We start from the raw sequence: 22,290 nt of genomic DNA, 5'->3' as shown, positions 1-22,290 counted from the left end.
ATCTATAATTTTCTTGCCAGTAGCTCGAGGAATAGAATAACAATAATAAATGTTCATGAACAGAAGCTTCTGTGTAACACATTGTTTTATACATGCAAAGCTTCATATAAATCTGTCTTCAACAATAATTTAATTGGCATCTACTCTTTGTCAGACATTGTGAGTGTAAAGGTGGAAAAGACACATTCCCTGAGGTTTCAAAGTTATAAAGAATGCTACATTTCATTACATTTAGTATTGGGTCTATGTCTGCCTTTTAAGAAAATGTATATATCTATTATGTTCTTTTTTCTGTATGTGATATATTTATATTCTTAAAAAAGTGAAACCAAAGATATTTCCCACCCCCAGAAAGATAGTCATGAAGCTTATTTCAAAACAAAGTAGCAGAGTACCTGAACTGGGTGATTTCAGGGAAAGTGTTGGGTGTAGGGAAAATACTTCTAGATAAGTTGGCCCTATAGGAGAATGAGATAGTTTAGTCAGACTCACCTCTACTCAGCTGTGGGACATTGGCAACTTCTGTAATATACTTTATTTAACTATAAAGTAAATAAAAGCTACCTCAGAGTTGGATGCATATTACATGAAATAACATGTACAACACTTTAACACAACATTTGATAGATATTAGATATTTGTTAGAAATATTTATTTCCTTTCTTCCTTTGCTTTTCTGATCCAGTCTCATCCTTTTTTTTCCAAGTAGGAGCAAATAAGTGAGGGACAATGAGAAAGACATCACACACACATGCACACACACACACACACGTTTCCATGGGTTTATGAAATAGCAAGTTGTGTTTAATAATCCCACTGAAGTAAAATAATATTGTCGCAAAAATTTTGAGGGAAAAAAATTAACCAGGAGATGAGACTGTCGCTATATGAATAGAACAGTAATGAGGCATCTTCCATACCTTTGAAATTTGTGCTTTTATTCTACAGGAAATTAGCTGTCACTTAAAGGATTCAAAGCAAGAGGATGACCTAGATTCTGGGTCTGGAGATTGATTTGAATTAAGCAATACTCTAGTTATGTAAACCAGTTGAGGAAATCTAACAGGCCAACTGAAAAATGATAATGTCCTGGTTATGGTCAGAGATTATACAGATAGAGAATGGCAGAGAATGGCATAAATATTTAGGAAATATCTAGGGGAAAAAAAGGTAGCAGTACTTAACTGGCTGATGTGATTTAGGGCACTGAGAGTGTGTAGTAGGGCAAAGAATGACTCTACATTTCTGGTTGTGTGGTATGAATGACAACGTTATGAATTGAGATAGGGAAGCAAAAATGAGGGAAGATGTGAAATTCTACTACTAGTGGAAGTGACATTCTTGGCCATAGTGTAAAGATATGTTTAACTTGGGATGCCTGGGTGGCTCAGTGGTTAAGCGTCCGCCTTTGGCTCTGGGTGTGGTGCTGGATCCCAGGACCGAATCCCACGTCAGGCTGCCTTGAGGAGCTGCCTTCTCCCTCTGCCTATGTCTTTGCCTCAATGGGTCTTTCATGAATAAATAAATAAAATCTTAAAAAAAACCGATATGTTTAACTTTATAAGAAATTGCCAGTGTTTGAAAGTTGGGGAAATATTTTATACTAGCACCAGAAAAGTACGAGTCCTTTAGCATTGTTAAGTCTTTTTAATCTTAGTCATTTGTATGAGTGTAGTAGTACCACACTGTAGGCTTAAAGAACACTAAGATACAGACAATTCATCTCTCTCTCTCTCTCTCTCTCTCTGCATATGTATGTGTTGACTGAGAGGAGTTGTATAGCTCTGAATTTTGGCAAACATATAGTGCTGTTGAGTAACCAAAAATAATTTTGTGCCGCTCCTTTGTAATCAAGGCCCTGTCCCCGAATCCTAGACCTCGGGGACCACCAATCTATTTTGCCTTTTCCAGAATATCATAGAAGGAGAATCATAAAGTATATACAGGCTTCCCCTGCTACCTGAGGGTTTGCTTTATGCCACTTTTCTTTCAGGAAAGACCTACATTAGTATCAATTTTTGCTAACCAGAAGAAATTAGAAGAGGATTTTCACTTTTGTGAAATGGTAATTGCTTCTTTCTTCACATGAGTTTAGCTCACAAAGGTTTCATAGGAACATTCTTTCAGATAAGTGGGGAAAACCTGTAATCCTTGGAAGCTTCTTTCACTTAGCATGATGCATTGAGATTTATCTATGTGGTTGTATGTATCATTTTTTTTTACTACTAAACAATATTTTATTATATGAATGTATAACAGTTCATTTGTCCTTTTGCTTACTGACAGACATTTGGGTTGTCCTTATTTTGAGTATAAAAATGACAGGGATGGCTGACATTTACTGATCATTAGCATGTTTCAGGACTATTTTAGGCACTTTATTTGTATTAACATATTTAATACCCACAATGATGTTATTTGAAAGGCAAACATTGGAGTAATAAAATCCAGGATGGATGACAGATGTTAATTTTAAGTTTTATATGATTATGTCAAATCTTTTTTCACATAGTTTATATGTCTGTAGAAATGCAGGCTTTTACATTTTTGTTTTGATTTTTTTTAAAGATTTAAATTATTTATTCATGACAGACACAGAGAGATGCAGAGACATAGGTAGAGGGAGAAGCAGGCTCCCTGCAAAGAGCCTGATGTGAGACTCAATCTCAGGACCCCGGGATCATGCCCTGAGCCCCAGGTGACCCTTTTTCATTTTGATTTTGATGCTACTGATAACATAAAATATTAGTTCTAAATAGCAATCTTAGCTGTTATCCAACCCAATGCCTTCATTTTAAAGATAATGGAAACCAGGCAGATGAGTTATCAGTAAACATTTTAGTCTCCTTTTTTTGTAGATGAATGGTGATGTACTACCAATTCAGCAAATATAAATCTTTTCCTGTATAAAATTGTAAGCAATATAATTTCTTTTCCCTTCTGGAACTAATATATATTTGACTCAGCCTTTCTTTTGATTATTTATAAGAAAACTTCTGTTATGAATATAGCTTATTGGGTACGAGGGATCAAAAAATGTTAACTGCATCACCTGAAACATAATGCTTTGTTAAACACTTTAAGTATTCTGAAAGCAGGAGGCTAGCATCTTATTCATGTGTAATCCCCTTCACCATTATACACTCTGGCAAAAATTCAGGAAATATTAATTAATATTTTTTAAAATAGGAAGAATTGCTTGAAAGATACATGAACTCTTTGAGACAAATGGATGGGTGCGTGGGTGGGTGGATAGATGTATAAATGCTTTTAGTGATTGTGTTTTAGCATGATACTGCAATCACATAAAGATATTTAAGAAAAAGCCTTATGAAATTTGGTCTTGACATATGATAATGAGGATTTTGATAAAGGTATCATTCATTATATTACAGTTTCCTTTCTGAGAACTCTCAAAAAGAAATTCCTCTCTTAATATTAAGACATATATACATATGTCAATTATATTATATATAATTGATATATATTTGATTATATTATATATATAATTGATATATATATAATTATATATATATATATATAAAATTGACATGTTACATCAGTTTCAGCTGTACAACATAGTGCTTTGACAAATCTGCACATTATGCTATGTTTACCACAAGTATGGCTACCATCTTTCACCATACAACACTATTATAATACCATTGACTATATTCTCTGTGCTGTACTCTTCATCCCTGTGGCTTTTTTATTCCAGAACTAGAAGCCTGTGTCTCCAAACCACTCCCCTTCACCCATTTTGCTCATTCTTCCACCCCTTCCCCTTCTCGAAACCACCACTTTTATTCATGTGTCTGTTTCTGCTTTACTTGTTCACTTTTGTTTTTTAAATTCCACATAGAAGTGAAATCATACAGCATTTGTCTTTCCCTGACTTACTTCACTTAGCATAGTGCCCTCTATGTCCATCCATGTCTTTGCAAATGGCAATATCTCATTCTTTTTATAGATGAGTAATATTCCTTTGACTGTGTTTACCACATCTTCTTTACCCATTTATCTATAGATGGACACTTTGGTTGCTTCCTTTATCTTGGCTACTGTAAATAATACTGAATAAACAGGGATGCGTGTATCTTTTCAAACTAGTGTTTTCATTTTTGTGGGTAAATATTCAGTATTAGAATTACGGATCTTATGGTATTTCAACTTTTAATTTTGTACAAAACTCCCATAGTGGCTGTATCAATTTACATTCTCACTAATGGTCAGTGAGGGTTCCCTTTTACTCTGCATCCTTGCCAACACTTTTTTTTTTTAATTCTAGCCATTCTGATAGGTATAAGATGATATCTCATTGTGGTTTTAACATTTCTTGATGATTAGTTGATGTTGAGCATCTTTTCATGTCTCTGCTGGTCATCTGTGTATCTTCTTCGGGAAAAAGTTTATTCATGTCCTTGGTCTATTTTTAAATCATAACTGTTTTATTGATGTTGAGTTGTGTACGTTCTTATATATTTTGGATATTTACCCCTTATTGTATATGTTATTTGCAAATACCTTCCCCCATTCAGTAGGCTGCCATTTCATTTTGGTGATGGTTTTCTCTGCTGTGCAAAAGCTTTTGATTTTGACGTAGTCCAATAGTTTAATTTTGTTGTTTCCCTTGCCTAAGGAGACATATCCACAAATATGTTGCTAGAGTTGAGGTCAGAGATTACTACATATTTTCTTCTAGGAGTCTTATGGGTATAGGTCTCACAATTGGGTCTTTAATCCATTTTATTTTGGGGTATTCTGTAAGAAAGTCATCCAGTTTTCCCAACGCCATTTATTGGAGACGTTTTCCCACTGAATTCATAGATTAGTTGACATATGAGCGTGGGCTTATATCTGAGTTCTATTCTGTTCCATTGATATATGTCTGTTTTTGTGCCAGTGTCATACGGTTTTGATTATACAGCTTTGTAGTATATTTTGAAATCTGGGAAAGTTTTGTTTTTCAAGATTGATTTGGCTATTTGGGACCTTTTGTGGTCCATATATATCTTAATATTATTCTCATTCTATGAAAAATGCTGTTGGCATTTGATAGAGATTGCATTGAATCTGTAGACTGCTTTGGGTAGTATGGACGTTTTAGTAATATTATTCTAATTGATGAGCCTGGTGTATCTTTCCATTTGTGTTATCTTCACAATTTCTTTCACCAATGTTTAAGAGTTTTCAGAATTCAGATCTTCCACCTCATTGGTTAAGCTTATTCCTAGGTAATTTTCGATAGTTTTAAATGGGATGGTTTTCTTAATTTCTCTTTCTTGTCATTAGCATAGAGAAGGACAACAAATTTCTATATATTAAGTTTGTATCCTGCACCTTTACTGAATTCACTTATTTCTAATAGTTTTTTAGTGGAATCTATAGGGTTTTCTGTGTTTTGTACCAGGTCATCTGCAAATAGTTTTCGTTCTTCCTTACCAATTTGAAAAAATGTGGTAAGAGTAGACACCCTTAAGATATAAAGACGTTTTATCTTACTCTATGAACATTGCACAACATGTAGATGATGTTTGTTTCATATTGGCTACTCAAAAGCTTAAATTTCTAATCACCAGTATAGCAGTGTATTTCCCATAAGATTGTTTTCCTTTTAATGCTGGGTTCAACATGTATTCCTATTCTTGTTCAACTGAGACTTTTTGTCACGCTATATATTCTAACAGATCACTAATATCTTCTTTGAAACAAAGCAGATAAGAAAGGCAGGTAAGTAGAGAACAAGAAAGAAAGGTTGAATAGCAGGCCTCAAAAAGGCAGAAAATAGGTTGCAGAAGTGGGGGCTATAATTAAATACGATTACAGGGTTTTCTACTTACTTTCCAGGCTTTAAACATGGATTCATATCTAGTAAGTAAAAGAATCAAAGGACTTCAAGTCCTTCTCAATAAATAAAATTAATTCAAATCAGCTATTCAGAAGCCAAATTAGGTTAAAGGGAGAAGACTGGCTAAGAGATATGAACCTCATTGTTGGGGTACTTTATTTCTGATCTTCCATAAAATCTGGGAAGACATCATATAATCAGAACCCTCGTGGATTCACTTTCACTGAGTTTTGTTACATACTTAGAATTTACTCAATAATTATCACCATAACTAGTCCCATGAAAAATTTTTGTAATTTTATAAATAATGTTCCCAATAATTTTATATTCTTTATATCAGAGGTCACAAATTAGTGACCCCAACCAGAAAGTATTTTTAAAATCTTTTCTGATATTTGCCAAAATGTTATAATTAGAAAAATTTATAGACACGTGGGCATACATACTTCATTTTAGTGACCCATAACTACAAAATGAACATTGACAGAGGTAACTAGCAATTACTCCTTTTAGGTGAGAGTGGTCCAAAGTTCCTTGGACTCTCTAGGGTCTTCCAACCTGATGCATTTATTTACATTACATTGCCTGACAGGTTCCTGTAGGTTTTTACATTTTTATTTTGAGGTATAATAATGTCAATGTGCGAAATTGTTTTTGAAGTTTTTGTTGTTGTTTTGTATAGTTAATATATGTTACATTAGTTTAGCTGTACAGCAGTGTTTCAACATTTCTATACATTTATTGCCATAAATCTAACTACCACTTGTCTCACACTATTACAGGACTGTTGACTATATTCCCTATGCTTTTTTATTTTAAATTGTGACAAGGTAAAGTTTACCCTGTAGAGGAAAGGAGGTGCTTCTTTTCTGGCAAAAAAAAAAAAAAAACCATATAATATCTTGTATTAACTACTCAGAAGCTCGATACCAAATATGTAGTCAATCATATATGCTAGCATTGTATATATATTTTTTCAAAATCCCATTTTTCATTGTTCATGTATTTTTAAATTCTCTTTATGGAAACAATACTTTAAATCCTGTCTTCAAATAGAGTACACATTTTATTTTTAAATATTTTATTTATTTATTCATTGAGAGACATACAGAGAGAGGTAGAGACACAGGCAGAGGGAGAAGCAGGCTCCCTGAGGGGAGCCTGACGTGGAACTCGATCCCGGGTCTCCAGGATCATGCCCTGGGCTGAAGGTGGCGCTAAACCGCTGAGCCACCCGGGCTGCCCGAGTACAAATTTTAAAAAGAGAAAACATTACCTACACTTGATACAGGAGTGACTCAAGTAAAAAGAAAACAATGAAATAAAATATTAAACATTAAAATAATATTTTATTTGGGAATTATATTGTCTTTAGCTAAGAATACATAATATTCATGAGGAAAAATAGAATTTGAGCTCAGCTACTATTCATAAAATGATCGTCACTCAACATTTTTTTTTACAAGACAGCTAAAAGAGTGTAGTTTTCAAGAATGTACTTTAATTAAATATAACACCAACTTTTCAAATAAGAATTTAGCAGCCTTGCAGTTAACTTTTTACAAGAAGCCAGAGATTAGATTGCTCTATTTTAATATTAATGGCTTAATAGCCTGCCACATGGCTAATGAATCTAAGTAATTAAAAAACAATACATAGAATGGCAGCATTCAATAAACACAAACTTTGACTATAACAAATGTTCTGGCACGCTCTTCTTAGGTGACTATATAAATTTCTAAACTTTATTGCATTTATTTCAATTGAATTTCTTCTAAATATTTTTCTCTTTTGTATTTGATAGTTTTAAAATCAGGGTAAAGATCACATTAGACATTATCAAATTAATATAGTACTGTTTTCATAATGGCCTTTTGTAAAATGCACTCACTTTCATGCATGAACATAATTAATACATCTTAAATGTGCCTGAATAGTTAAGTAGTTCTCCCTTTATTTCATGTTGTTTACAACAATCTTTGGTCAGACTGACCAATTCTTTCAAAAAGTCAAAAACAAACCATGATGATATAGTCATAAGTTGAGTTATGTATATAGAATTATCAAACCATAGAAACTCATTGTCTTATTTCATGAAATATTTATTTCAAGTGGGTATTTTCTGAAAGTCTCTTTATGATTTATGATAATTTATGATTAAATTTATGGCTAATTTTTTAATATAAATTGAGAAACAAAAGAAAGATACTTTTAAATGAAATCTAGAACATCCAAAGTAAAAAGTGTTTTAACTACACTAAATTTCAGATCTGTTACCATATAGTTATTTTTCTTTTGATACTATAAATTATGTAACAACAAAAACCACATTGAAAAAATGTTCCTCTCTTCATTGATGAAATCTAACAGCACTACTCTAAGTTCTTTGATCAGACTGGAATGAGTCTCTATAAAGTAATTAAGCCAATGTAGTAGTTGAATTCTCAAGAATGATGATCTTACAGGAAGAATACAATAACATTCAGACTTTGTTATGTATCCACATAAAGTCAGTACAAAATTTAATTTGAAGTACATTTTTTAAAAAGAAGTTCTGAGCCAAAAAAATTGTTTTGCTTGTGGCTAGGCCCATTTATCATTTTGAAATTGTAGATATTTATAAAAATAACTGAAATTTTGCTGGTCATAAAGTATTGCTTCTATGCTATGGGACATGAAAGTGTTCGACTTTAATTCAAAATTTAGACACAGACTTTCAAGAGCTATTTCTGTAGGCACTGTAGAGTTCAGGAACAGTCTTCATGTTTAAACTGAGTAACTGATCAGTTTGAAAAAGTGCAGGGTTAGAAACTTGGTAGGTTCTCTAGTGGTCTGTTAGAGCTAACATATGATTATGCCCAAAGAATAAAAAAAATAAAACATCTCCAACCCACCCCCCCCAAAAAACCCCACATTTTTTGTGGGTGTGTTTAACAAATTCACAGATTTAAAATGTATATATAGTTAAAGACACAGACTTTGTAAGTGTTACATATTTAAATAGAGAAAATATACAGAGTGCTGAATGAATATTACTTTTCATCTGTTAATCAGAAATTAAACATATTTCATAATTAGAAAGGAACACATTTTTATATCTAAGATACACGATTTCATGTATGCTTTTATTAAATGAAAAGTTAGTTACTACATATAACAAAATAGCCTTTTAATTACTTTTAAAACAGAAAAAAGTTAATGAATAACTTAAACATTAATAACAGCAGTTTTTGACAATATTAATCCTCAAGGGGAACAATGAAAAAAAGACTGTTTTCTATAGAGTCAAAACAGATTGATTAAACCATAGAAGAATTATGATTCATGCATTGCATATATTACACTGTTTGACAGTTATTTTAGTTTATTGAATTCACATCTAGATAGTTTAAATTAGGTAACCAGTTCTTTGCTTTTACTTGTGATCATAATGATCCAAACTGTGTTATAAGTCCAATGATAAAGGCAGCTGTAATGAATACCTGAGGAAGATTTTTGAGAGCATTCCTCCCTAAGAATAATGAAATTATTAAACAGGCAAAAAGACACAGGATAGTCATATAATTATAAATTCTTAAACCACTATGAGATCAGATTCCAAACATTTTCCCTTGAGAACAAATCTGTTTTGTTTTACTTTGAAATCTGATCATTACAGGCTAGTTCGAGTAATGTATTGGGAAGCACAACAAAGTTCAGAGGTAAAGAGTACTGCTGTACTAGATTATCTAGGCTTGCAAGGGGAGCAAGATAGAAAGTGGTGGTATTTGTGCTGAGGTTTTATAGACCTTGGTTTTATAATTTCAGAACTATTTCAAAAAATTTTCTGTTACAGTAGGTTCAGATATGCAGTATAAGCAATGACAAAAATTCCTCTGTGGTAGTTATTTCTCTAAATTTAATAAAATATGGTAAAAGTGATTGTTAGATATATTTACAGTTTATCCTACGATAACATATAGTGGCTAACTGGATATAAGAAAAAAAAATCCACAGGTTAGGAAGAGGCTTCATTATATCGTTATAGTGATTTATTCTGATAATTTCTTCTAGAAAGTAGATTACTACTATTGTTTGCATTTCCCATGGCCTGATCATTCTCTGAGAAATGGCAAATTCTTAAGGTTTAAAGAAGTTTTATATTAATCATGCCTCTTTTCAAATAAAAGATATTTTATTTCAAAATTACTAACTAAAAATAAATTTCACCACCTGATGGGCTATTTTATGATAAATTCTACTGTTACCTTATTTCTGAATGAGTATCTCTAAAACCTGAAGATTTATATGTATTATTGTTTAGTACTGCCCTACTGCTTCTCTTTAGTAAATTAAATATCTAAGGAATAATCATGTCATAGTATATATATATATTTTATAGTTCTACTTAACTCTAAGAATTGAAGAATAACAATCTATTAAGGAGATTCATTTTTTAGCATATTGGTGGATTAATTTGTCATAATATGATAAACAACTGATCACAAGTATTGAATATGATAGGTACTGTCAAAGTATAATGTTTTTACATGGGGATATTTTGTCTTTTAAATGAGATTATTCCCATCACTAAGTGTTAAACTTAAAAGTCAAACTTCAGGAATGAATTTAAGATATAAAAGAATTTTCATTTCTATGTCGTTAAAATGCAAAGTAATTTTCTCTATTTTGTTAAAATAGCTTAAAATATTAAGAAGGAAAGCTAATGGTTGGTAAGAAATAAAAAGATTGATACTAACAGTTGGTCTCTGATTAACATTAAATTAAAAACATGAATGACAAGGCAAAGATTGACAGGTATCCAAAAACTTGTATTTTGGTCATTCTATCTTCATAATAACTATAAACCAACTAGGTTTTCTTAACAGAGAAGCAATCATTAACTTCTATGACAGAATTTTTCATAGCTTTTAAAGCAGACACAGTAGACATGCAAAATACCTAGCATGCTATGTTATCAAAAATTCTTCAAAGAATGATGCATATTGTGCTGCAGAAAGCAGGCCTTCCTAACACAATACGATTCACAGTAAGGCTTAAGTTAAGATTTTATTTTCCTTAAGAATTCTTATTGGAGACTGGACTGTATTAGTGAACAGACTCTGGATGACTGAATCTTTGAAAAAAAAAACTAATGAAATATACACTATCTTGTAGATCTTATTTTCTTCACTAGACATATCAAATATACACATTCTCTCTCGTTGGGCCCAGAATACAAGCAGGATTTAACTGTGCATTCTCTATGTAATAATGTCAAATAACATTATTTGCACAACTTTTCTCTCAGATTTTTTTCAGTGCAGAATTGTGAAGGGTGACAATGATGATATTAGCATTTTTTAAAAAATTACAAATTCTTTTTATTACATATATACTGATGGGGTAACTGCCAAACAACACGAAAGGTGTTTATTGAAATTAGGTTATTTCTATAATTATTTATGCATTAGGAAAGAGGCAGCTTCTGATCAACTGTATAACCTGCTCTTTCCTTACTATATTTCTCAGACCACTTGCGAGTTAGTTCTAGATAAAGACTTGGTTTATGAGGCCGGTAATCGAGGTATACTGTATTACTGGTTCTTTTGGGAATAGCTTTTTCAATCTGAGTTCCTTCATGCCACTCATTAAAAGAGGTGATAGAAATTATACTGGGATGGGCATGGAGTGCAGCATCCAGAGCAGTTTCATAGTACTTCCCGTTGATTCGGTTCCGAGTGTTCTGAGCGTTCCATGGACGGATGCTGGTATCTATATATCCTGGGCCCACACTTGGGATAAACAGGAGGTTGAACTGATCACAAAAAAATCTTAGCCTTGCCCAATTCTCATATGATGAGCCATAAGTAAAGCCATTTGTGGCAAAATATGTGTAAATTCCATCAAAACCACCTTCAAGAATATCGTATCTGTGTTTGCTCTCTACTAGAAGTGCAATAAACAGTCCATCATAAGGAGAATTGCGGATGCTCTGAGACCCTGTGGGGGTTAACAAATTGGCCCATTTTTCAGGCTTTGTGATATAAGAATCATAGATATAAAACATAGGAAGAGCATTGCCGGTCCTAGTCTTGTACCTATAAAAGGCTGGATGATTTCCATATCTAGAATACAAAAATATGTAAAAGTGAAGTGAATATCTGCAACTCATTTTCCACAGACAATAACTGTTTCTATATTGAAAATAGTTGAAACACGCTATTCACTTTCTTTGGGGGATCAGTTATATTAAGGGTAATCATTAAGAATACATTTTCAATTTTGCAGATTGGAAAAATGAGACACTGGATACATCAAGACATCACCTAACAAGAAATTAATGATCTTATATTGAGGTTTACAAATGATGACCAATACTCTAAAAAGCCCATTTTCTATAGGAATATGTCAACTGCTTTTTTTCTACCAGTGATAAATGTCTCACTGTTGCTGGTAGGTTTCCTTTTAAGAGTACAGTATCTGTCACAGGTTCCTATCAGTAAAAATCCTTGAACACAGTGAAGCTGTAGAATTTTTTTTCTTGTAATCAGACTAATTATAAATGAAAATAATGGATGTGGGCCCACAGATATAAAAGCAGTTCACATTTTATAATTTGAACCTTCTTTTGAAAAGGCAAAACTCTGTATTAGTGATTTATGGAATACCAATTTAAAGTATCAGCCAACAAATCATAAATAAAGCTTAATAAACACAAAATCAGTAAATAGAATCTATACAAAAAGTGAATCATAAGGAATTTTAGAAATGTTCCTCAAAATGATTATTTATTATAAAATTTAGTATATCAGACCATAAGTCTTCAAACTCAAATATAATTTAAATGTACTCTTATAACTGTATATTATCATTGGATCATAAAACAGTAATATAAACAAAGAAACTCACTTGTCTATAATATATTTGACATTTTTGTACATGTTTTGATCATCTCGATTGCTATATGGTTCAATGTGAAAAGTGACCTAAAACAAAACAAAACAAAAAAATCGATTAGAGAAAAAATTATCTATAATGTAAAAATAAAAGTGAAAGTATATATTTTTAATAAAGTGATTTAACAACTTTAACATAAATACTTATTGAACATAAATGTTATTAACAGAATTCTAGCAGAAAAAGCCCTTAGTCAATTTTGTTACTGTGAAATAATATGCTCAAGAGTCTACTTTTTAACTACTTTAGGGAACTATGTGAAGGGAGGTACTAAATGAGATAGACGGTTGGAGGCAAAATGGGCAATCTGAATTCAGAACTCAAATGTTTGACTACTATGCAATACTTCTTCCTATATGTTTATTTCTTATAAAGAATAAATAGGGATATACTCTACATCCAGAGAAGTTTCTTTAAAAAGAGTATGGTACAGAAAAATCTGGATTATATTCCCAGGTGTGACCAATCAAGTTTACATCTAAATGGAATCAATAGCAACTTTTTTTTTTTTTTTTTAAGATTTGAGAGGAAGTGTATACCAGTGGGAGGAGGGAGAGAATCTCAAGCAGACTCCCCACTGAGCTCAGAGGCTGCCTAGGAGCTAGTTCCTACCATCCTGAGATCATGATCTGAGCCAAAATCAAGAGTCAATGAGCCAAGCAGGCACCCCATTAGCAAATATCTTAAAATGACAAAGTCCTCTATCATTAAAACATTTACAATTAATGTAATCAACATTTAAATAATCTACATTTAATGTGTATTATTACTCAAAGAATTTGTCATAAAATTACCAGAAAAATAACACCCACTAGTACTATGAATGCTTATTATTATGGTTTATAGATGTCTTACATAATTGTAGAAAGCAGTAATCAAAAGTATTTTTTTAAATACTGTGCACAGAAGATTCATTCTTTAAACTAAAAAAACATTAGCTATATATAAATCAAGAAAAAATTGGTTATGGCTAGTAAAACTATTTTGTATGAAACTTCTACAGTAGTGTAGATTGTCACTTAGATCTGTATATCAAATTTTGACCAGTAGCCATTGAACATCTTTATGACAATCTAAAAAACTTCTTGATGTTACTCTGATTTAGGGTTTAGTCTCTATGAAACATCTATGGAATTAAAAACTTCTATGCTACTGCAACATAAAATGCTTTTGTTTTCGGGACACCATGGTGGCACAATTGGCTAAGCATCCCACTCTCGGTTTCTGCTTACGTTGTGATCTCAGGCCCACCTCGGCTGCGGCTGTGCACCGAGTCTGCTTGGGATTCTGTTTCACTTTCCTGTGCCCCTCCCTCTCATGCTGTTTAAGATAAATAAATCTTTAAAATGCTTTTGTTTTCAATTACCCAATTAATGTAAATTGAATAAATAAGTAATATGAATACTATGAATAATAAAATGAATTTTACTACTTGTCACAGAATTTTAAAGTCAGACAGCATTTAGTGAAAATATTCTTAGTATTATTGAAATCCCATTTTTATTAAAAGGGAAGTTTTATCGGTAACGAAGGTTAAAAACAATTCTGTGTATCAGAAGCATTGCTAGGACAGTCATGGTTTTCAGTAGCTCTGGTATTTGCTTTTTAACTTCAAGTGAAGCAGATTGGCAAGGGTATAGGTATTTTCGTGTTCTTATCTAATGTTACCTCGGGTAATTCTCCCTTTAGATGGAATGTTGTATTTTCTAAGCTTCCATTTTATATATAAAGGGTACTATATTTAAGCAAATAGTACCATGGCATCCTTTCCTTCTTTTGCAAATTATAGATCAAAAAAAGCTGTTATTGAAATACAATATTTTCATTTTCCCTCATATAGTTCAAACTTATAATAAAATTATGATGTGATCTAGTTACTAGTCCTCTTTCACTGGGAAAAATCAATTAGACCAATACTAAAGTAACCTTATAAATGACAAAATATTCTCTATATAAAATCAAATGTTTGAGTTAGCTTTAGATTAGGAAATAACAGTCATAAATATGCCCTCATTTCATGTTTCTACACTTTTGACCTTTTTAGCTCTTCCTCACCCTGCAGCCAAAGTGAACTTTCTAAAGTGAACATCTGATGATTTTGGAGAGTGGGGTCAAGCAACATGCTTGCCATAAAATATTCCTATTTATCCTCCCTCCAAAATCAAAGGATTAGACATTCATACATGAACAAAAGGACTCTCATGGGTGTTTTTAGCCCTATTATCTTATACTCTAAGGAATCCTCTGTATGGGCTGGGAACCACAGGAGCTAGCCAAACTTCCTAGACCCCTCTTGCCCCTACCAGGACAAAAATCAGGTAAGTGTAGAGGGAATAGCATCAGAAAGAGAACTTGCCAGAGTTTAGCCTTTTATTTGTTCTTTTTTTTTTAATTTTTATTTATTTATGATAGTCACACACACAGAGAGAGAGAGAGAGAGAGAGAGAGAGAGAGAGAGAGAGAGAGGCAGAGACATAGGCAGAGGGAGCAGCAGGCCCCATGCACCGGAAGCCCAACGTGGGATTCGATCCCGGGTCTCCAGGATCGCGCCCTGGGCTAAAGGCAGGCACTAAACCGCTGCGCCACCCACGGATCCTGAGTTTAGCCTTTTCTAAGGCAGACTCTGGCACACCACTGTAAAGGGGAGAAAATAGAGGAGTTTGTCTGCCTGAGAGATAGTAAGAGAAACTTTCACTGGGCAGTGGGGTGGATGCCAGGAAACAATGAAGAGTGCTAATTTATCTAGTGGTGGTGACCTCTCCTGCAGGGAAAAGAGAAAAGCAGTGAGTGCCTAGTTATGGCAACTGGAGAAATCCATTCTCTTCCTCCGCACTGGAGTAGGTAGGAGATCTATAACTGGGGGTTGGGAGGATATTGGGAAAGCAGCAGATAAGAATTTCAAATGGTGTAAAAGGGATTGTGCTTAGCAGGGAATACTACTGCTGGGATCATCCTACTGGGTGTGAATGCACCGGATTCTAATGCCACATTTCTCTCCTCATGCTCTGTTATTCCTTATGCAGGATCCCATGTGCCACTGTGAGAGCAGTCTCCAGGAGATAAGAGAGCGGGCTCAGAAACCACAAACTTGAGCTATAGCATTACTTCTAGAAAACAAACAAACAAACAAAAAGATTTTTGGCCTGGTACATGATAAGAACCAGGTAAGACATATAAGCTTTAAAAAACTGCCACAAAGAAGGTACAAAACTGGAACAGGTGCATCTTCATAAATACAGAGGAAAAAGATGACAACAGCAGTACTATAGAACGTAACACCCCATCCGCTGAAGACAATAAGAATTAAAGAGGTATGTACTACTTCAAATGTGAAAATACTAATGAATTTCTACAAAGGTTATGAAAAATCAAGGAAATATGGCACCACTAAAAGAAAATTATAATCTTCAGCAATCAAGCTCACTGGCACAGAATAGTTTAACTGATAAAGAATTTTAAATAGTTGTAATAAAGAAACTCAACAATTTATAAGAAAATTCAGAAAGACAATTTAATTAAGTTAGGAATCAAAAACACAAATAAGGGCAGCCCAGGTGGTTCAGCGGTTTAGCGCCGCCTTCAGCCCAAGGCCTGATCCTGGAGACCCGGGATCGAGTCCCACGTCAGGCTCCCTGCATGGAGCCTGCTTCTCCCTCTGCCTGTGTCTCTGCCTCTCTCTCTCTGTCTCTCTCTCTCTCTCTCTCTCTCTGTGTGTGTGTCTCTAATGAATAAATAAATAAAATCTTAAAAAAAAAAACCCAAACAAAATGAGTTCTTTACCAAACAAATTCTGGATCTGAAAATCCAGTAAATGAGATCAAGAATGTAACAGAGAACATATATATGAGGCAGACCACAAGGAAGAAAGAATAACTGACATGGAGGATAAGAATTTTGACATAACACAGAAGAGGGAACTTAGAGTTAAAAAAAAAAATGAAGAAAGCCTAATGAGTGCTGATTATCCATAAAAAAGACAAATATCAGAATAAAAACAAAACAAAACAAACAGCGGAGGATTTCCTAAACCTGAGAAAAGGCTTGCCTACTGAACTCATAGATTATCCTTTTATCTCTAAACAAAATGACCTTGTATAAGACATAAATTCTCACAAATCGGTACTAAAGAATCATAAAGGCATTCAGGTAAAAAAAAAAAAAAAGTAACCTACACAGGAGTTCCCATTAGTCTATCAGATTGCTCTGTAGAACCTCTACAGGCCAGTAGAGAATATAAGGATATTTGAAGTGTTGAAAGATATAAAATTGTCAGCCAACAATACTTATCTGGCAAAGTTTTCCTTCAGATGTGAAGAAATAAAAGCTTTTCCAGACCAACTAAATCTAAAAAAATTCACCACCACCAGACTTGCCTTGCAAGCAATGCAATAAGGGATTCTTCAAGCTAAACAAAGACAGGCTGACCAGCCACATGAAAACAGAAAAGTACACAACACACTAGGTAAACATAAAAAATATACCTTTCAGACTTAGAAAACTAACTGTTAATTAGGATGGTGTGTCAGCTATTCATCTACGGTATAAAAGTTAAAGGAAAAGCGAGAAAAATTACAAGTTGTTAATGCAACTCAAAAAAAAAAGGTATACATACATTGTAACATCAATAATATAAAATAGAGACTTTCTAGGCAATCAGAAATAAGTTGTTCTCAGCCTGAAATGGTTTCATCTCTAAGATATTTTATGTTAGCCCCATGGTACATACAAGACTAAAAACCCACAGCTGATCAACAAAGAAGGGGAAAACAGAGCATAACACCATGGTAAATAACCAACTTACAAAGGTTTCTACCTAGAAAGAGAGGGGAAAAAGGAAAAACTGAAATACAAAACCAGGAACCAATTAAAATAGTATCAGTAAGTCTCTACATATTAATCATTACTCTACATGGAAGTGGATTGAACTCACTAATCAAAAGGCACCCTGGTTGGCTGGACAAAAAATATGACCCAATTATTGGTACCAATAAGAGATGTACTTCAGCTTCAAGGATGTGTATAAGACTTGAAGGGATGGGAAAAAATACTCCATGAAGTGGAAACTGCAATAGAACACCAAATATCAGCATATAAATTCAAAGAGGACTGAAAAATTAAGTGTTCAAGTGAAAATCATTAATATTTTATGGGAATATTTTCATTGGCTGGGCAATGATGCTATATTTTAGTGTTGCTTCTGGTAATACTTTCCCCCAAAATATCAACAGATATAATTTATTGTACTTACACTAATTACTGCTAACTTTCGTCTTTACAAAATTGTGTCTCTGTATCAAATACTTTTCTTTGTAGTTTTACTTTATGATTTTGTTGAATAATAACTCTAGTAGGAAAAGAAAAAAAAAAACCAGTTCCAATTCAAGATAGGGTCCTAGGAAGAGCCTATAACTCATCTCACATGGACACACTGAGTCTACAGTTATCTATAGAACAATTTCCTCTGGAAAAAAAAAAAAAAACCCTAAAACCTGGTACAGTGACCTCTTCGCATGTGGTATGCAATGGCAAAACCACATCAAAATGGGCAGGAAAGGTGGAGGCACAATCTCACCATAAACCCCCACCCCCGACCCATAATCAGATAGGGTTTTTAAAGTTGGAGCCTCTCCCTGAGAAGCAAAATGTTTGATCCCACATTGGGCATCGTAACGTTTAAGACTGGCATCTGAGAGATGAGACTTCCAAACACCTGGCTTTGAAAACCAGGGTTTATACCTACCAGATTAATGGGGATACAGTAAACTGAAAAATGGCTCTTCAAAGACTCGTGTGCAGATTCACTTGTCCCAGGGCCCAGTACAGAAGGAGTCCCTGGCAGGTGCCCAGACTTTAACATTAGCAAATGAATTCTTCAAATAAAGCAGTAGTCTGAAGGGCAGGTGTCTACAGGAAGCAGTGGTCTGAAGGGCAGGTGTCTACTCTGGTGAGTGCCATCTTCCTGATCGCTCTTGGTTGTGCTCTAGAGTACTAGTATCTTCTGGAGGAGAGCTTTTATCCATGCCCAGGATCCTGGTTTGTATGTCTGGTGCTCCAGTTTTGCGGTTGCCACCCAGAAACACCCCTTGATCACCTGGCTCTAGAGAATGAGCAGCTTTTTTTGTGGGTCCCACAGGACTGTAACAATCAAAGAGGCAGTTTGGCAGACCAAGACTTCCAGGGCAGAGTACAGATAGCAGACCGAATCTCACTCTCAGTCTGAGAAAGAGGCCCGTTTGCTAGTCCAAGAGCTCTGACCTGAGGGTTTGATTTGAGGTTCTTGGTTTGGCACATTTATAGACATCCACAGAATTGAGTTCAGTAAACAGAGGCCAGTTGATGCAATGTTTACACTCTCCATCTGCCTTGCTTAAGCTTGCCCTTAAGAGAGGAACTTCTATTCTTGGCTGGTGCCTTGGTTTTTACAACTGCTTCTGGGGGACACCTCTACATCAACTGGCTCTGGAGGCCAGTGGAGACAATGCTCATAAATCCCACAGGATTATAACCAACAGAGAAAGAGTTCTTAAACAGCTATCACCCCCAGGGCACAGCAAGAGGTAGAGAACTAGGAGCTCAGTCTTTTTGTGAAAGAGGCCTATTAGCTTATCATCATAGCTGCAATCTGAGAAGCAGGCTTCTAATTAAACACACATTTAAGGGCTGACTGTAAACCTTTCCCCGAGCCCTGAGAGGGCAGGTATTATCTATCATTCTCCCTCTTTTTTTTTTTTTTTTTTAAGGGATTCTCCCTGTTTTGTACTCCAAAGTATCAGCATCTCTTAGGAGGGAGGTCTTACATGTGTCTAGTGCCCTGATTTTTGTGGCTACAACCCAGAGGATAATCCTTCATTACCTGGCTCTGGTAGCAACTGAGCTTGAGGTCCTGAGTCCCCCAGAACTGTAATAATCAGACAGTTCTTGGGGTACCACACAGCAGACTGAAACACATCCCCATTCTGTTAAAAATGGTGACTTGCCTGTCCTGGAGCTTCAGCCCTAGGGACAGGCCTCAGGTTTGGCACCCAGCTAGAGCTTACAGAAGTGCTCTCAGGGAATGTAGGCCAGGGAATGCTATCTTTGTGCTCTCCTTCTGCCTCATTATAGCTTATGGAATCTTCAAGAAAGGAGCTTATAAATTTGCTTAGAGCCCTAATTACCACAACTACCACTCTGACAATGCCTCTAGATCACCTGGCTCTGAAGGCCAGTGGGTCTTATGTTTGTGGTCCCACTGGACTATATATATTTGCATTGTTTAAAAGCTACTGCCTAAGGGTCTGGCTTCTAATCAGCCTGAATCTAGATGCTGACTGAGGCCCTCCCCCACTTTGGGTTGCTAACTGGTACTGGAACACCACAACTACAAGGATCTACTAGAAATAAGAAGATGCTTGGACAAACACAAAGAATTGAGAGACAACCAGAAGCTAGGGCAGGGTTGAATGTTAAAAAGTGAGAACTTTGACAAAGGGATAGGGAATATAAGAAAGTACCAAGCAGAAGTCAGTGCTAAAGAATAAAATAGCTGAACTGGAAAGAATACAAGAGGGGTTCAATACCATGAAACAGAGGAAAGGCTCAAACACAGGGCAAAGAAACTCCTCAATCAGAGTAGCAACGAAACAGAGGAAAGGCTCAAACACAGGGCAAAGAAACTCCTCAATCAGAGTAGCGATAGATAGATAGATAGATAGATAGATAGATAGATAGATAGATAGAATGGAAAAACAGTGAAGCTCGATTAAGGGACTTACAGGATAAAATCAAGCAAACTAACATTTGCATGATAGGACTCCCAGAAGGAAAACAGAGAGAAAGGGGCAGAAAACTTATCTGAAGAAATAATGACTGGAAATTTCTCTGAGGAAGGAAAACACCTCCAGATCCAGGAAGCTCAGAGAATTCCTAGAAAGATGAACCCAGAAAGATGCACAGTTAGACATTACCAAATGCTTTCAAATGTAATTAAAACGTCAAAAGTTAGGAACAAGGAGAAAATCTTAAGAAGACTAAGAGAAAAAATAGTTGTTACCATACAAGGAAGCAGGCCAGAAGAAAGTGTCACAACCAAGAACACTCCACCTAGCAAAGTTATCATTCAGAACTGGAGAGATAAAGAGCTTTCCAGACAAGCAAAAGCCAAAGGAGTTTATCACCAAAAACCTGCCTTACAAGAAATGTTAAAGGGACTGTTTTAAGAAGGAAAAAAAGTGTGCTAAATAGTCACAACTTGTGAAAGTATAAATTTCACTGGTAAAAATAAATATATATTGAGGGTAGTGAATTAATCATAAAGCTAGCATGAAAGTTAAAAAATAAAGAGTAAAAATAACTACAATAAAAAAATATAAAATGTGATATCAAAAACGTAAAACAGGATGTGAAGAGAGTAAAACTGCAGAGCTTTAGAATGCATTCAAAATCAGCTTAAAACAGATTGTTATAAATTGTTATATGTGAGCCTCATGGTAAACACAAAGCAAAAACCTATAGTATATAAGCATATACGAAATAATGAGAAAAGAATCTAGAAACACCACTAGCAAGCCATCAAACCACAAAAGGAAGTAAAAGAAGACAAAAGAAACAGAGGAATGGAAAGAAAACCACTAACAAAACAGCAAGAAGTACATAACTATCAAATTACTTTAAATGTAAACGGACTAAATTCTCTGATCAAAAGATAGGGCAAATGGGTTAAAAATAAAAAAAAAATAAGATTCTATGTGGTACCTATAAGAGTACTCAGATATAAGAATATGCAGTCTGAAAGTGAAGGGATGGGAAAAGATATTCCGTGCAAATGGAAACCAAAAGGAAATCTGGATTCGCTATATGTATATCCACAAAATAAGGGTTTTTAAAACAAAGACTATCATAAGAGATTAAAAAGGGGATTACATAATGATAAAAGGATCAATTCAATTAGAAGAAAAGCATTTGTAGATATTTATGCATTCAGCCACAGGAGCACCTAAATATATAAAGCAAATGTTAAAACATCTGAAGGGAGAAAAAGCAATTCAATAACAGTAAGGAACTTTAATACCCACTTACATCAATGGAAAATCAATTAGTAAAAGGAATTATAGGCCTTAACATGTCAGAACAGATGAACTTAACAGATATTTACAGAAAATTTCATTCAAAGCAACAGACTGCACCTTCTTAAAGTGCATAGTCATTCTCCAGGATAGATTAGATGTTAGGCTATAAAACAAGTCTTAACAAATTTAATAAGAGGGCACCTGGTTGGCTTAGTGGTTGAGTGTTGTCTGCCTTTGGGTCAGGTCATGATCTCAGGGTCCTAGGATCAAGTCCCACAAGACTCCTCACAGGGAGTCTGCCCCATCTCTGCCTCTCTGTCTCTCTGTCTCTCTGTCTCTCTCTCTCTCATAACACACACACACACACACACACACACACACAAAACAAATAAACTCCAAATTTAATTTAATAAGATTGAAACCATATACTACATGGTCAGAAAAGATGTCTGATGA

The 22,290-nt window shown here is 34.5% G+C and overlaps 1 protein-coding gene across 2 annotated transcripts in view; it reads right to left on the bottom strand.

The window, feature by feature from the left end:
• Positions 1-6,924: 6,924 nt before the first annotated feature.
• The window catches only part of MANEA (mannosidase endo-alpha), a 59,196-nt gene continuing 43,830 nt past the window's right edge, over positions 6,925-22,290 (bottom strand). For both annotated transcript variants that reach the window (XM_055330448.1, XM_055330449.1), the window contains exons 4-5: positions 12,740-12,816; positions 6,925-11,955 (exon numbers count right to left, since the gene is read on the bottom strand). In XM_055330448.1, coding sequence (XP_055186423.1) covers positions 11,298-11,955; positions 12,740-12,816 — 735 coding nt within the window. In that variant the 3' untranslated portion in view covers positions 6,925-11,297. The remainder of the gene's footprint in view (positions 11,956-12,739; positions 12,817-22,290) is intronic.

The sequence above is a fragment of the Nyctereutes procyonoides genome, unplaced genomic scaffold (genome assembly GCF_905146905.1).
Source record: "Nyctereutes procyonoides isolate TBG_1078 unplaced genomic scaffold, NYPRO_anot_genome, whole genome shotgun sequence".
Taxonomy (NCBI): Eukaryota; Metazoa; Chordata; class Mammalia; order Carnivora; family Canidae; genus Nyctereutes; species Nyctereutes procyonoides.
Note: the sequence above shows the minus strand (reverse complement) of the source record. Positions and strands in the feature narration are given on the sequence as shown.